Source organism: Choloepus didactylus, chromosome 10 (genome assembly GCF_015220235.1).
Source record: "Choloepus didactylus isolate mChoDid1 chromosome 10, mChoDid1.pri, whole genome shotgun sequence".
Classification (NCBI taxonomy): Eukaryota; Metazoa; Chordata; class Mammalia; order Pilosa; family Megalonychidae; genus Choloepus; species Choloepus didactylus.
The window spans coordinates 94,456,061-94,468,431 of NC_051316.1; the positions used below are offsets into that span (position 1 = coordinate 94,456,061).

Genomic DNA, 12,371 nt, shown 5'->3' on the forward strand with positions numbered 1-12,371 from the left:
TGTATCAGTAGAGGATTAGTGCCCACTTCCTCCACTTTGTCCCCATGAACCAGTTTGCTTCACCAGGCCCTCCCACCAGGAGAGTCCCTAGAGGCACTTCCTCTTCTCAGTCTACTCTCTTGGTTCTTCCCAGAGGGTAGAGATCTGTTAGAGGGGACATGTGGTATACTATCAGGTTAGTGTTTGGGGCTCCAGAATCAGTCAGATATGAATTTGAACACTAGTTTCACCACTTACCAGTGTGTAACCTTAAATGTGAGTCTTGCACAGCTTCTGCAGCTGTAAAATAAGTTTAAAATAGAGCCTCCTTCAGAGACAGGAATGTTGGGAGGATTAAATGAGATAATGCATGTCAAGTGCTCATTGCAGAGCCTGTCATATGGTAACAGAATAAATATGAGTTTTAATTATTATTAGTTAGCTTCCAACTGAACTCCAAAACTTGATTACAGAGTAATAGTTTGCCCTAATGAGTATACAGATTCCTGCTATGAAAACACACTTTACCTTGAACAGAATGGGCTGGCACTCTTACCTTCTTTTGGGGGGCCAAACAGCTGACTGCAGTTCCTCCCTATGTCCCAGAAGAGACAAATGGAACAAGGTGACTCCAGCTTCTGAGCAAGCAAAGCACACAGAAAACAAATCTTTCCCCCAAGTGCTCCCTTCTTGACCCCTACATGTTTTCCTTCCACACTGTTTATCTCCATAGAAACAAGAGATATTTAAATGGAGGATGCATAAGTTAAGGCTGGGTGGAACCTCAACTATGAGCATAAGATATTCAATTAAACTTGGTGTCCGCCTGGCAAATGACCTTGTAAATCATAAGTCACACTGTGGTTTCTTCATTCATGAAAAGGGATTTTAATAACATCTACTGACTTTTTATAAGAACTGAGCAAGACCACGAAGTCAGAGAGAAATCTGAATTTTAAGGTAAGAAATCCTGAGATCATAAAAGTAAAGGCAAAATTCTTTTCTGGAAGGGAGAGAATTGAAACAATGCATAGATAACCACTCTACAAAATAATGGAAAAGGTTTCCTTAATTTTGGATGGGGCTGTAATCTTTGGGATTATTTTGTTGATTAAGAAGCATATTTGAAACTTGGTTCAGAGGGAAGCCTTCTCCCTGCTTGCTGGTCCCCAGAAAGGACTGGATATCCGACTTTGATCAAAGTCTTTTCTGGGATGGGGAAGGGAGGACAGCAAATAGATCCCTGAGGCATGTGGGCCGACAAGACAGAGAAGAGGAAGGGGCATGACCCACAGACCCTAGGAACCGGCATATAAGAATCAGGTGTAAGTTTTCCATTGTGGCACTGACACACCCTTATATCCCTAGACTGTGTTTTCCCAACTAAGGAAGGAGATGCTTAGCTCTACACAGGCCCAGCTGGAGAGACTGGTTGGGAGAGGCAGGAGATTTCTGGAGTGAGAAATCAGACGTTTGGGGTCAGGCAGCCAGCTGGGGCAGCAAGTAACAAGGCTGGATCTGTGGGACAAATGAGGGTTCCCCAGGGATCTCTGGAAACACTTGGGGATGGGGAACTGAAAAAAAAAAAAAACCAAAAAACCACAAACAAAAAAGACTGGATTTCTGCAGTCACATAGAATGGAATCTTCTCATTTGGGTATTAAAGAAAGGATTACCCTTAATGCTGGCAAGTTTGGGATCATCTGAATAACATAGTTGCTAACAGTGACCTGGGAGCCATTGCACTCTGGTCTTGTGGTGGCGGCCCCCACCAAAGGGGCAACAGTCACTCTGATCCATGTCTTGGGAAGCAGAAGCTCTGCCAGCATCCATCAATTCAATCCTTTCTGCCCTCTGGAAGTCTAATCAAAGAGTACCTCTGTTTGCCCCCCTAGTTTAAGTGGGTCCACAGCTCAAACACACAAACTGATTCTCAAAGCCAAAGGGCAGGAAAACGCTGTATGTCTCCATCAGGTATGAGAGAAATGCTTACTGATGATTGTTTTAAATCTTTCCAAGGCTTAATTCTAAAATGTAGTTTTTAGAGGGCTTTTGCTCCCTCACCTAGCAGTTTCTGAAATACAGTGATTCACTGCAGGCTTCTGCATAATCCCCTAGCAGAATGACCTCCTTTGAGCCATTCACCCTACTGCAGCCAGGGTGAATCTGTTAAATGCAAATCCAATCTGGTCATGCCCTCCTGCTCTTAGGTTGGGTCAGAGACTGAGCTCCTTACTCCTAGTGTCAAGGCCCTAGGCGATCTTACCCCTCCCTTCCACTCCAGCTGCTTCTCATGACACTCTCCTCCCCTCTCTCTACTTCCCAGCCAGTTTTTCCAACAAACATGTTTTTCCCCACATCAGGATTCTTGCATAAGCTGCTGTCTTTGTCTGGGATGCTCACCCTTTCCCCCACCTCTTTACTCAGCTGACTTTCTTTCTATCCTTTAAGGCTCCATTTCCCCCCAGAGAACACTTCTTGGTACCCACAGATTAGGCTGGGTCCCCCTTTATTTGCTCCTATAACACCTTGACTTTCTCTTCATAAGGCTCAACTCATTTTCTTTTAAAAGCAAAAAGAGAATTTATTGGTCTCAGCAACCAAAACTATCTTGGAACAGAACTTGTTGGCTTCAGGTGTGGTTTGATCCAGGGCACTGAATGATGTCCTCAGTACCCATTTTCTCTCTCTCCATGTCTAGACTCCACTTTCTCAGTGTTGGCTCCATTGTCACATGGGCCCTTTACTCCACGTGGGAAGATGGCTGCCCCAATTCCAACTGTAACATGCACAGGTAAAGAGAACAAGTCTCTCACTGGGTAATACAAACAAATCCCAGGATTCATTTTGATTGGACCGATCTGGGTCACACAGCTCAACTCAATTTTAATTTCTTTTTCATTGCAGGTGATCAGGACTAGAGTGTGACTTCCATAAGAGCAGACATAATGTCTGATTAATCTATTACTTAAAGAAAGTGTCTACTGCACATTTAATAACCAGCAGTGAGAATATACCCACCTGATAGAAGGGCTGGCGCATGCTGCTCTCAGACTCAGAGCATGAGCCCCTCACTCACTTTGCTGTTCTCAGGTTTGGGGACTTTCAGAGTAAACATTCTACAGTGACTGCTACTTTTTGAAAGTCTTTTTTAGCATTCCAACAGCTTGGCTGGAAATTTTATTTTATACTTGGAAACAACTTGTCTTTATTTTAAACTTCAGCGTTTATACTTGAAAATAAAGGCTTATTTTAAAAAAAGGAAGGGTTTACTTGTTTGAAGGCATAGCTTAGGTTCTAGAAATTTATTTCACATATTAGAGGCCTGGGTCATTTACTAACAATGTCTAAATGAACTCCTAATATTTAGAACTATCAGAAAGCCTAATTTTTATTTCTTGAGAGACCACAATTTTTCACACTAAGGTTACTTTTAGAATCAGCTCTAAACTTCTAAAGTCCACCACAATCCAAATTTTATTTGGGTATTTCCTGGAAGGGATAATAGGTAGTGAAAACCAAACACTCCTAAATCAATAAAGTCATATAGAAATAAATGGTGCAACCATTCTTCATAATTCTCTGCCTGCTTTTATCATTTCAATCCGATAGGGTTGCTATCTGATAAAATTAAGCTGCAAATAACCCACCACTATTTTCCCACCACTATTTTCACACTTCGAAGTAATTTGGAAGAAACGTTTTGTTACAAAGAGAGTTTTATTTTTAAAATGTAATAAGTGTCTCCCTCAGTGATTTTTAAATTATGTTTCATGAGGAACTCGGTATGCCAAAGTACAGCCAAGTAGCTCTAAATTTGTGGCAAAGGAGTTGGAATATACACCTACATGGTTAGCACCAACTTCTAGTACTATGTGAGGATGTCTTTACATGGAGTAAGAAACATATATATTAATAGTCCCAGGAAGTCAGTAAACACAGAACATTCTATGGAGGCTTAAAAGAATTATTACAAAAATAAAACTCATATTTGTTATTAGAGGCAAATAACTTCTGGAGCAGCATTCAAGGCCCAGGCAGCAGAGCCAACAAAGAACCTGAGACGTCAGGGATAGACCTAAATTCCTCCCAGAGAATAAATGACCCCCTACCCCTGGAGGAAAAGCCCTACAGGGACAACTCTGCAAGAAGAAAAAGAAATGGTCAAGTTTCAGACATTTTCTCCTTTATTGTACTTTCCAGTAATTATGCAACTATTCCTCTTTAAATAAACAAACCTGTCCCCATAACAGGTTGGGTTTTCAAGAGGAATCCAGTATTGAAACCACAACTTGGATTTGGGCAGGGTCTGTCCATTACAATCAAATGTGCAGATAGGTCCCATAGCTGCCCTAAGGGCTCATGGCCCCACTGAGCCTCAGAATGGAATCTCCCCTTCATTCTTGTTTATGCAAACTATGAAGTCACCACGGTAAACCATCACACTCTGGTCCAAGAACAGAAAGCACACTGGAGTTGCCTCCCTCTGACCTTTGTAAGTCAGAAATCATGCTGAAGTAAGACTCAGAAATAAAATCCAACAGGCTTAAGGAGAGAGGATGAAGGGATGGGAGCATGGAAGTTATTATACTGGGCTCACTTAGAGTCAGAAGCAGGAGTGCCATCCAGGAATAAGAAGGGCTGCCCATGCAGCAGTAAGAAGGTCTGTATACGGCCTCTCAGAAAGCATCTACCTGCTGAGATGAGGTTGCCGAGGACAAGGGTAGGTAGGTGGGGGGCACATGTCTAGAAACTCTGAGTGGAAGGGGCCCGAGGGCCAGCACAGGCTGCACACCCAATGAAGATGTGGACTGAGGAAACCCATCATTGTAGCCCATGAAGGACCTATAGCCAGTGGCCTAAGGAGGTACACGCACTTGGTCTGAGGACAGGGACACAGGTCAAGAAGGGCAGATAGTATTGGTCAGTTTGCCCTCAGCTGAGACCAATGCCCTTAGAAGCCCAAGGTAGCACCACTTTGTGGTCCAGGAACAGTGCGTCACAAGAAAGAGTGGAGACAATTCATCTCACCTTCATATAACCCACAATTCCTAAATGGCAGAGGACATACAGGTGGCCAACTGTAAGGGAAGGGTAGGAAAACAGTGACCTGAACAGTGGAGGAAGGGAGGCAGGAGAGGACAATGTCAAGAGTTTAGGGCTTGTAGCCAGACCATCTGGGCCAAGTCCTGGCTCTCCCTCTTTCCAGTTATGTGACCCTAGGCAAATTCTCATAGCTTGCTTCCTCAAAGGGCTTTGTAGGCATTCAACAGGATAAATCATTAAAGCACTTAGCAAAGTGCTGGGCACAAAGAAAGCAGATAATAACATGGCAGCTCTCATGATCATTTTTATTATTAGAGAGGGGGCCACCCTTAATCATCCTGGAGAACCTCTGCTAGCTGAACCAGAGGTTCAGCTAATACCATCAATCCGAACCCTCAATTGATTAACCTCATGCAGAGTGGCAATGGGCTTGGGAACCGTGCATATCAACAAGCGCGCCATCTGCAGATCTGAAATGGGAATTTGACAGTCATTCAGTAGTAAGACACTGTAGTTTATGGCAAGCCATAAGAAAAGAACAAGGAAATTATAAGAAAGCATGAAAAAAGAAAGCATAGAATATTCAATTCAGTTCAACAATATGGCACAAAACTAAGCAAATGAGTTAATCAAATGAAAAAGGATTACACTCCCCTACTAAAAGGCAAGGTCTCTCAAATTGGGTTCAAAAGTAATTTCTAACTAAATGCTGTTTGTAAGGATCACATCTAAAACAAAGCAACTTAAAAATATTTAAAGCTAAAATACAGTAAAAGATTTATCAAAAAAAATCAAATTAAAATTAAGAGGTAACAGAATATCACACAAAGAAATAAAAGCAAACAACAAATGGAACCAAGTTCATTTTGTATGGGACACGTCACAATGAGTCTACAACTGTTATAAACTTTTATATATTGAATAAAGTAAGGCAGAAACTATTAGAAATGCAAGCAGTCTCTTAACACATAGTTCTGTACTTCAAAGACCAAGTTGTCAAAAATCAACAACTTGAATATTATAATACTGTAATTATAAGTTGAGATAACACCTTCTTTTCCAGCACCATGAAACATTTACAAAAATTGATCATATATTAATCCATAAGACAAAACTCAAATATTTTCAAAAATCTAGAAAGCATGTATGTCACATATTCTGAACCAATGTAAAAAAAATCAGAGAGAAGACTATATTTTTTAAAAACCTAAGCTTTTCATAATAGTCAAAAATCGAAACAACTCAAATGTCCATCAACTGATGAACAGATAAATAAATGTGGTATATCCATATGTGGTAATCTGGAGATTTTATGGACCCCAGAAAAGATCAGGTCCTTAGATGTAATTCATTTCTGTGGATAAAGACTTATTGTAGGTGGGACCTTTTGATTAGGTTATTTCAATTGAGCTATGACCCACCTCATTTAAGGTAGGTCTTAATACTCTTACTGGAGTCCTTCATAAGAAGATAAAAGCCAGAGAAGCTCACAGAGAAATGTCCCAGAGAAGTTAAGAGGTGAAATTCAGAGAAGCATCCAGAGAAGCTGAAAGACGAAGCATCCAGAGAAGCTGAAAGACGAAGCAGCCAGAAGCTGAGAGCAATGAAACCCTGGAAAGAAGGACCAGCAGACACCACCATGTGCCTTCCCATTTGACAGAGGAGCCCAAGCTCACTGGTAATCAGCCTTCAGAGTCCAGGTATTGCCCTGTTGATGCCTTGATTTGGAAATTTTTCACAGCCTCAGAAGTATAAACTTGTAAGCTAACAAATCCCCATTTCTGGTATATTGCATTCCAGCAGCTTAGCAACCGCCATACAATGGAATATTATTTGGCAACAAGAAGGAATGAAGTATTGATACACACTACAACATGAATGAAACTTGATAACATGATGCTAAGTGAAAGAAGCCAATCACACAAGACCACATATTGCATGATTCAATTTATATGAAATGTCTAGAATAGGCAAATCTATGAAGACAGAAAGTAGATTAGCAGTTATCTAGAGCTAGGGGGAGGGAGGAGTAGCAGGAAATGGGAGTGATAAAAATGTTATAAAATTGATCACAGAATAGTTTCACTACTCTCTGAATATAATAAACACCAATGAACATACTTAACACTTTAAATGGGGAATTATATGATGATGAATATATCTCAATAAAGCTGTTTTTAAAAAAAGAACATTAAGAAACCAACTTAAATAATATTTGAATAAAAGAAAAACTGACACTATAATTATGAATATTTTAAAAATATCACCAACAATACTACACATCAAAACATGTAGGTTGCAAAAAAACAGCAATTAGAAGAAAATTTCTAGCTTTAACTGCTTTCCATATTAAAGTAGAAAGAATAATATAAACACAAATGAACCAATAATTTGACTCAAGTAGTTAATAGAAATAATAAGCCAATTTACAGAAAGCAGGAGAAAGGAATTATAAAAGACAAAAGAGGAAATTCCATATTACATCAAATTTAAGACTTTGTTTTATGCATCACCAAGAAAAATGCTGCCAATTAAACAAGGTCATGATGTTTTCTTATCATCAATTGAATGATGCATCTCAGTTTCAGAGGTGTTAAAAAATGGGAAAAAAGCACATCCTAAAATTGATGAAATACGGTAAGTTAGAAAACAGACAGTGTGACTGATAAACATATAAAAAATTTGTCTTTGAAAGAACCAACAGACAAACCTCTGGCAAGGCAAATTAAAAATAGAAAGAAAAAACAAAAACACAAAATATTAGGAATACAAAAGCAAATACAACCATATATATATAAATTTATAAGAGAATACTATACAAAACCCTATGGTCAAAAAATTAAAGAAAAAACTCTGCTAATAATTTTGAAAACTTAGATAAAATGGACAATTTTCTACTACTAAAACATAAACTTTCCAAATTGACTTTACAAGAATTTTAAAAAATCTTAATAAATAATGCCATGGAAGATATTTCAAAAGTTATCAAAGATGTATTTCAAAAAATTTGTACTGGGTCCCTGAAAATATTAGGGGTCATTTCTGAAAATCTTGATTTCCCTTTCTCTTAAAATTATATTAGATCATAAAAAGATGGAATTTTTCTTATAATCAGCATTTATCTGAATCCCAAACTACAAGAAGCATTTTTTACCTACCAAATTTACAAAGATTAAAAAGGGGGAGGGGAATGATAATGCTCAGTATTTTGAGTGGGAGAGTATTTGAGTGCTCAGTATCTTGTGTGACTGGGAGAAAATACACAATCTTATCCCCTTCTGATAAAAGTGTAAGTTGACACACCTCTGGAGAGCATTTTGAAAATATTTATCAAGTGGCATAAAATTTTGCATGAGTTTTGACTCAATAATTCTACTTCTAAGGAGTTATCATAAGATAATAATCATAACTACATATAGAAAATTTTGCAATAAGCATGCTCATTGCAGCATCATAATAGCAAAATCTTAAAAACTTAAACGGTCAATGTTAGAGAAGCAGATTCAGGTTTGACAAATCCATCTGATGGGACTGAGTCACAGTACAGGAAAGAGATAATGATATTAAATATTCACTTTAGAGTAAGCATGTATATTTTTATATGCCCTAAAATAAATGACAGATTATGGAGCAAACTAGTGATGACAAATGATATTAATTTTCTTCTCTTCCTAATTCTTTATAATGAACATGCATTATTCTCCAATCATAAAAATCAATAATCATTATTATAATCTTGTTTGTGCAATTCTTATGAAATATACTAGTAATGCCCAGAAAACAGGAACAGAGGGGTTTGGTCCTGGGTTTCCCTAATTCGGGAGGAAGTGGATGTGATGGTGAGAGTTTTACTGTAACTGTGACCCTCCTGGGCTGCAGGCTGAGGAGGCTTGAGATTTACAGTCACCTTTGTAAGAGGCAGGACCACTTTTGTTTCAAGGCCCTCATCAAGGTTCCCCTCCCTGAGAAATATCAACAGCCTGTTCCAATCCAAGGAGCCAACCTACTGCCTCTTTTATCATGGCCCATGCTGCTTCCTGGCAATTTCTCAACTAGAAACTATAAAAACAGCTTACTTGGCACTGAGCAGTTTTCTTAAAAATAATAAGCCGGTTCAGACTCCTACCTAGATAGGGAATACTGGGAACCATCTTCAGGCTTCGGATATATTCCCGAGTCCGCTTGTAATTATCTTCTTTAGACATCAGGTAGTCCAGTTTCTCAAAGGTGGTTTTGTCTTTTCGATTCAAAAGCTGGAGTGAGAAGAAGATATAGAGTATGAGAGAGAAGAGAAACCAAAAGCTAAAGAGAAACAAAGACAAAAAGGGAACATCCTAAATGGCATGCTGATGGGCACAACTAAAGGCTTTAAAAGGCCATTACACCGCATAGATGGATTTTCACAGCCTCAATTTTGTCTTTTTCACAGAATCTCACACGTGGAAGATATCCTCCAAAGTCACCTAGTTTACTGTTCTACATAATGTCAGAATCCCCTGCTTAGCACTTTCAAGGGTATGTAGACCCTGTAACAGAAAGGAGCTCAGAGAGTATAGCTCAAGATCACCCAAGGAGTTATTTCATAGCTACGCCAAGCCTCCTCCCTCCAGTTCTCTCCTCAACACCTCCTCATTGCTAAATGCCCTCAATAACTCCACAAGAATAACATGTGCATGTTGTGCGTGTAGACCGGCCCTCTGTAGTTTATAGCCATGTCATATTTACACCAGGGTATGGCATTTTAATCAAAAGAAGCCAATCTTCTCTTCTATAGACAGTGACCTATGGGGAGACTTATCAAGCAAATACAAAATCAGATACAGCCCAGAGACTGGAGAAACAAGATCCTTTTGTGACCGAAATCACTGGTAATATAAAGCTGGTCTTCTGGGAAGGAAGAAATAGAAACCTGAATTCCTGCTTTTCAAGACTTGATGCTAAGGACTCATGCTGTAGTGGTCCTGGGTGTCCCAAGCCAAGGCCCAGTGCCAGGAAACAGCAACAAGTCACCCTGAATAAAATGGCTTTGAGGAAAGACGTCTAGAAAAGGAGCAGCAGGGTCACTGGGGGAGGCTTGGCTTTCGCACAGCATGAGATTGATATTGAAAGCCACCCCAAGTCCAGCTGCCAGGGCCAAATGCAGTGCTTCTGGGATTTGTTCAATGGCTAAGCCAAGGAGTGTAAACGGAGAGGAAGCCCTGGCCTAGAATGTCCTTGGCCAAGTTTAGTGCTGAGACTCTGGTGGTCTGTGTAAGGACCTGGACCAACAGACCTGCCACTTCTGTCAGACTGAGCTAGACCAGTGTTCAACATCCCATGATGCAGCAGAGAGAAGTGGAACAGTGACCGCTGTGCACTAGGGGAAGCAGGACAGTCTCCCCTTTCGTATTTTTTTAATGCAATTTTGTTGCAATACATTCATACACCATACAATCCATCCAAAATATACAATCAATGGCTCACAGTATCATCATATAGTTGTGCATTCATCACCACAATTTTAGAACATTTTCATTACTCCAAAATAAAATAAAAAGAACACCCAAAACATCCCATACCCCTTATCCCCCCTATTATTTATATATGTTTTTGTCTTTATTTTATTACTCATCTGCCCATACACTGGATAAAGGGAGTGTCAGTCACCAGGTTTTCACAATCATACATTCACACAATAAAAGCTATATAGTTATACAGTCATCATCATGAATCAAGTCTACTACTGGATTACAGTTCAAGAGATTCAGGTATTTCCTTCTAGCTATTCTAATACACTAGAAACTAAAAAGGGATGTCTATCTAATGCATAAGAATAACCTCCAGAATGACCTCTCGACTCCATTTGAAATCTCCTAGCCACTGAAACTTTATTTTGCTTCATTTCTCTTCCCCTTTTCAGTCAAGAAGGCATTCTCAATCCCACAATGCCAAGTTCAGGCTCATCCCTGGGAGTCATATCCCACGTTGCCAGGCAGACTTACACCCCTGGGGGTCATGTACCATGTAGCGGGGAGGGTAGTAAGTTTATCTGCAGAGTTGGCTGAGAGAAAGAGGCCATATCTGAGAAACAAAAGAGGTTCTCTGGGAATGACTCTTAGGCATAATGATAATTAGGCTTAGCTTCTCCTTTGCAGGCATAATTTTCATTAGGGCAAGCCCCAAGACTGAGAGCTTGGCTTATTAAATTGGGAGTCCCTAATGCTTGAAAGAATAACAAGAATTCCCCAGGTGGGGAAGTTTTAATATTTCCACATTTTCCCCAGTCCCTCAAGGGAACTTTACAAATATGTTTTTATTTTCTGCCCCAAATACTCTGGGATATATTGGGGTATTACATTAACCTGTACAAAATAACAAGATCTCATTCCCTATTCTAGGTTCCATGTAATTATGATGTTTAAACTGACCATACAGGTTAAATTAGATAGTGTGCTGCAGAGAATATAAATTTTGTACCAAATAAACATCTCTTAAATAACAGTTACAACTCCGGAATAGTAGTGACTGCTGTAAAAGCTTACAATCTGGGAACCTTTACAATAAGTCTTACTGAACATTCTGTACTCCTGCATCGTCAATCAATCTCTGCCCACGTTCTATCCCGATAACTTACGCTCTCGAATTCGATTCTCAGCATTTCCCCATTATAGTTAGTTTATATTAGTGAGGACTTACAATATTTCTCCTTTCATTTCTGGCTTATTTCACTCGACATAATGTCTTCAAGGATCATTCACCTTGTTGCATGCCTCATATCCCCTTTCATATTGAAGTAATTCCTTGGGGTTCTTCACTAGGTTGGGCAACTTATCTAGCTTTTAAGGACTTGAATTCATTTTAATTGTTTGGGGGATGGACAGGTAAGAGATGTGACTGCATCAACATTCTGGGCATTGTAGAACAGTTTTTATTAGTTGCACAATTAATAGTACTATCTCTACAGTCAGCCCCTTTTGCACACACGTGCCCAGTCTTCTTGCAGTGCTGAAAACGGTCTGTTCTCTGGTGCCCTAATTTTTGTGCTGGGAAGCCTGAGGCAGAGGGGAAACTGGTGATAAGTCAGCTGGAACTCTACCCTGTCATAGATACCCCATCTGGCCTCAGTGACCAAAGGACAACTTGTAGATAATCTCATGTTGAAGCTTGGTGCAGTCAACTCCCAGCCTAACAGAGTAATTCCTAGGACCCACATCTGCAAACCCCGGATCTGGCTATGCCTCCAGGGCTCCAGACTGCCTTGGGCAGATTGTGCTCCATTCCTCAATCCTTGGCCTCTGTAGCTTTGGGGATGCAGCTGTGCAGCAGCCCCCTGCAGTGTGAGCAGCCATGACTTAAGGACTTCAGGG

At 39.9% G+C, this 12,371-nt stretch overlaps 1 protein-coding gene across 11 annotated transcripts in view; it reads right to left on the reverse strand.

Annotated features, from left to right (window-relative positions):
* Positions 1-12,371, reverse strand: part of RALGPS1 (Ral GEF with PH domain and SH3 binding motif 1) — a 427,751-nt gene that overhangs the window by 168,023 nt on the left and 247,357 nt on the right. For all 11 annotated transcript variants that reach the window (XM_037798268.1, XM_037798267.1, XM_037798269.1 and 8 more), the window contains one exon: positions 9,152-9,278. In XM_037798268.1, the coding sequence (XP_037654196.1) occupies positions 9,152-9,278 (127 nt within the window). The remainder of the gene's footprint in view (positions 1-9,151; positions 9,279-12,371) is intronic.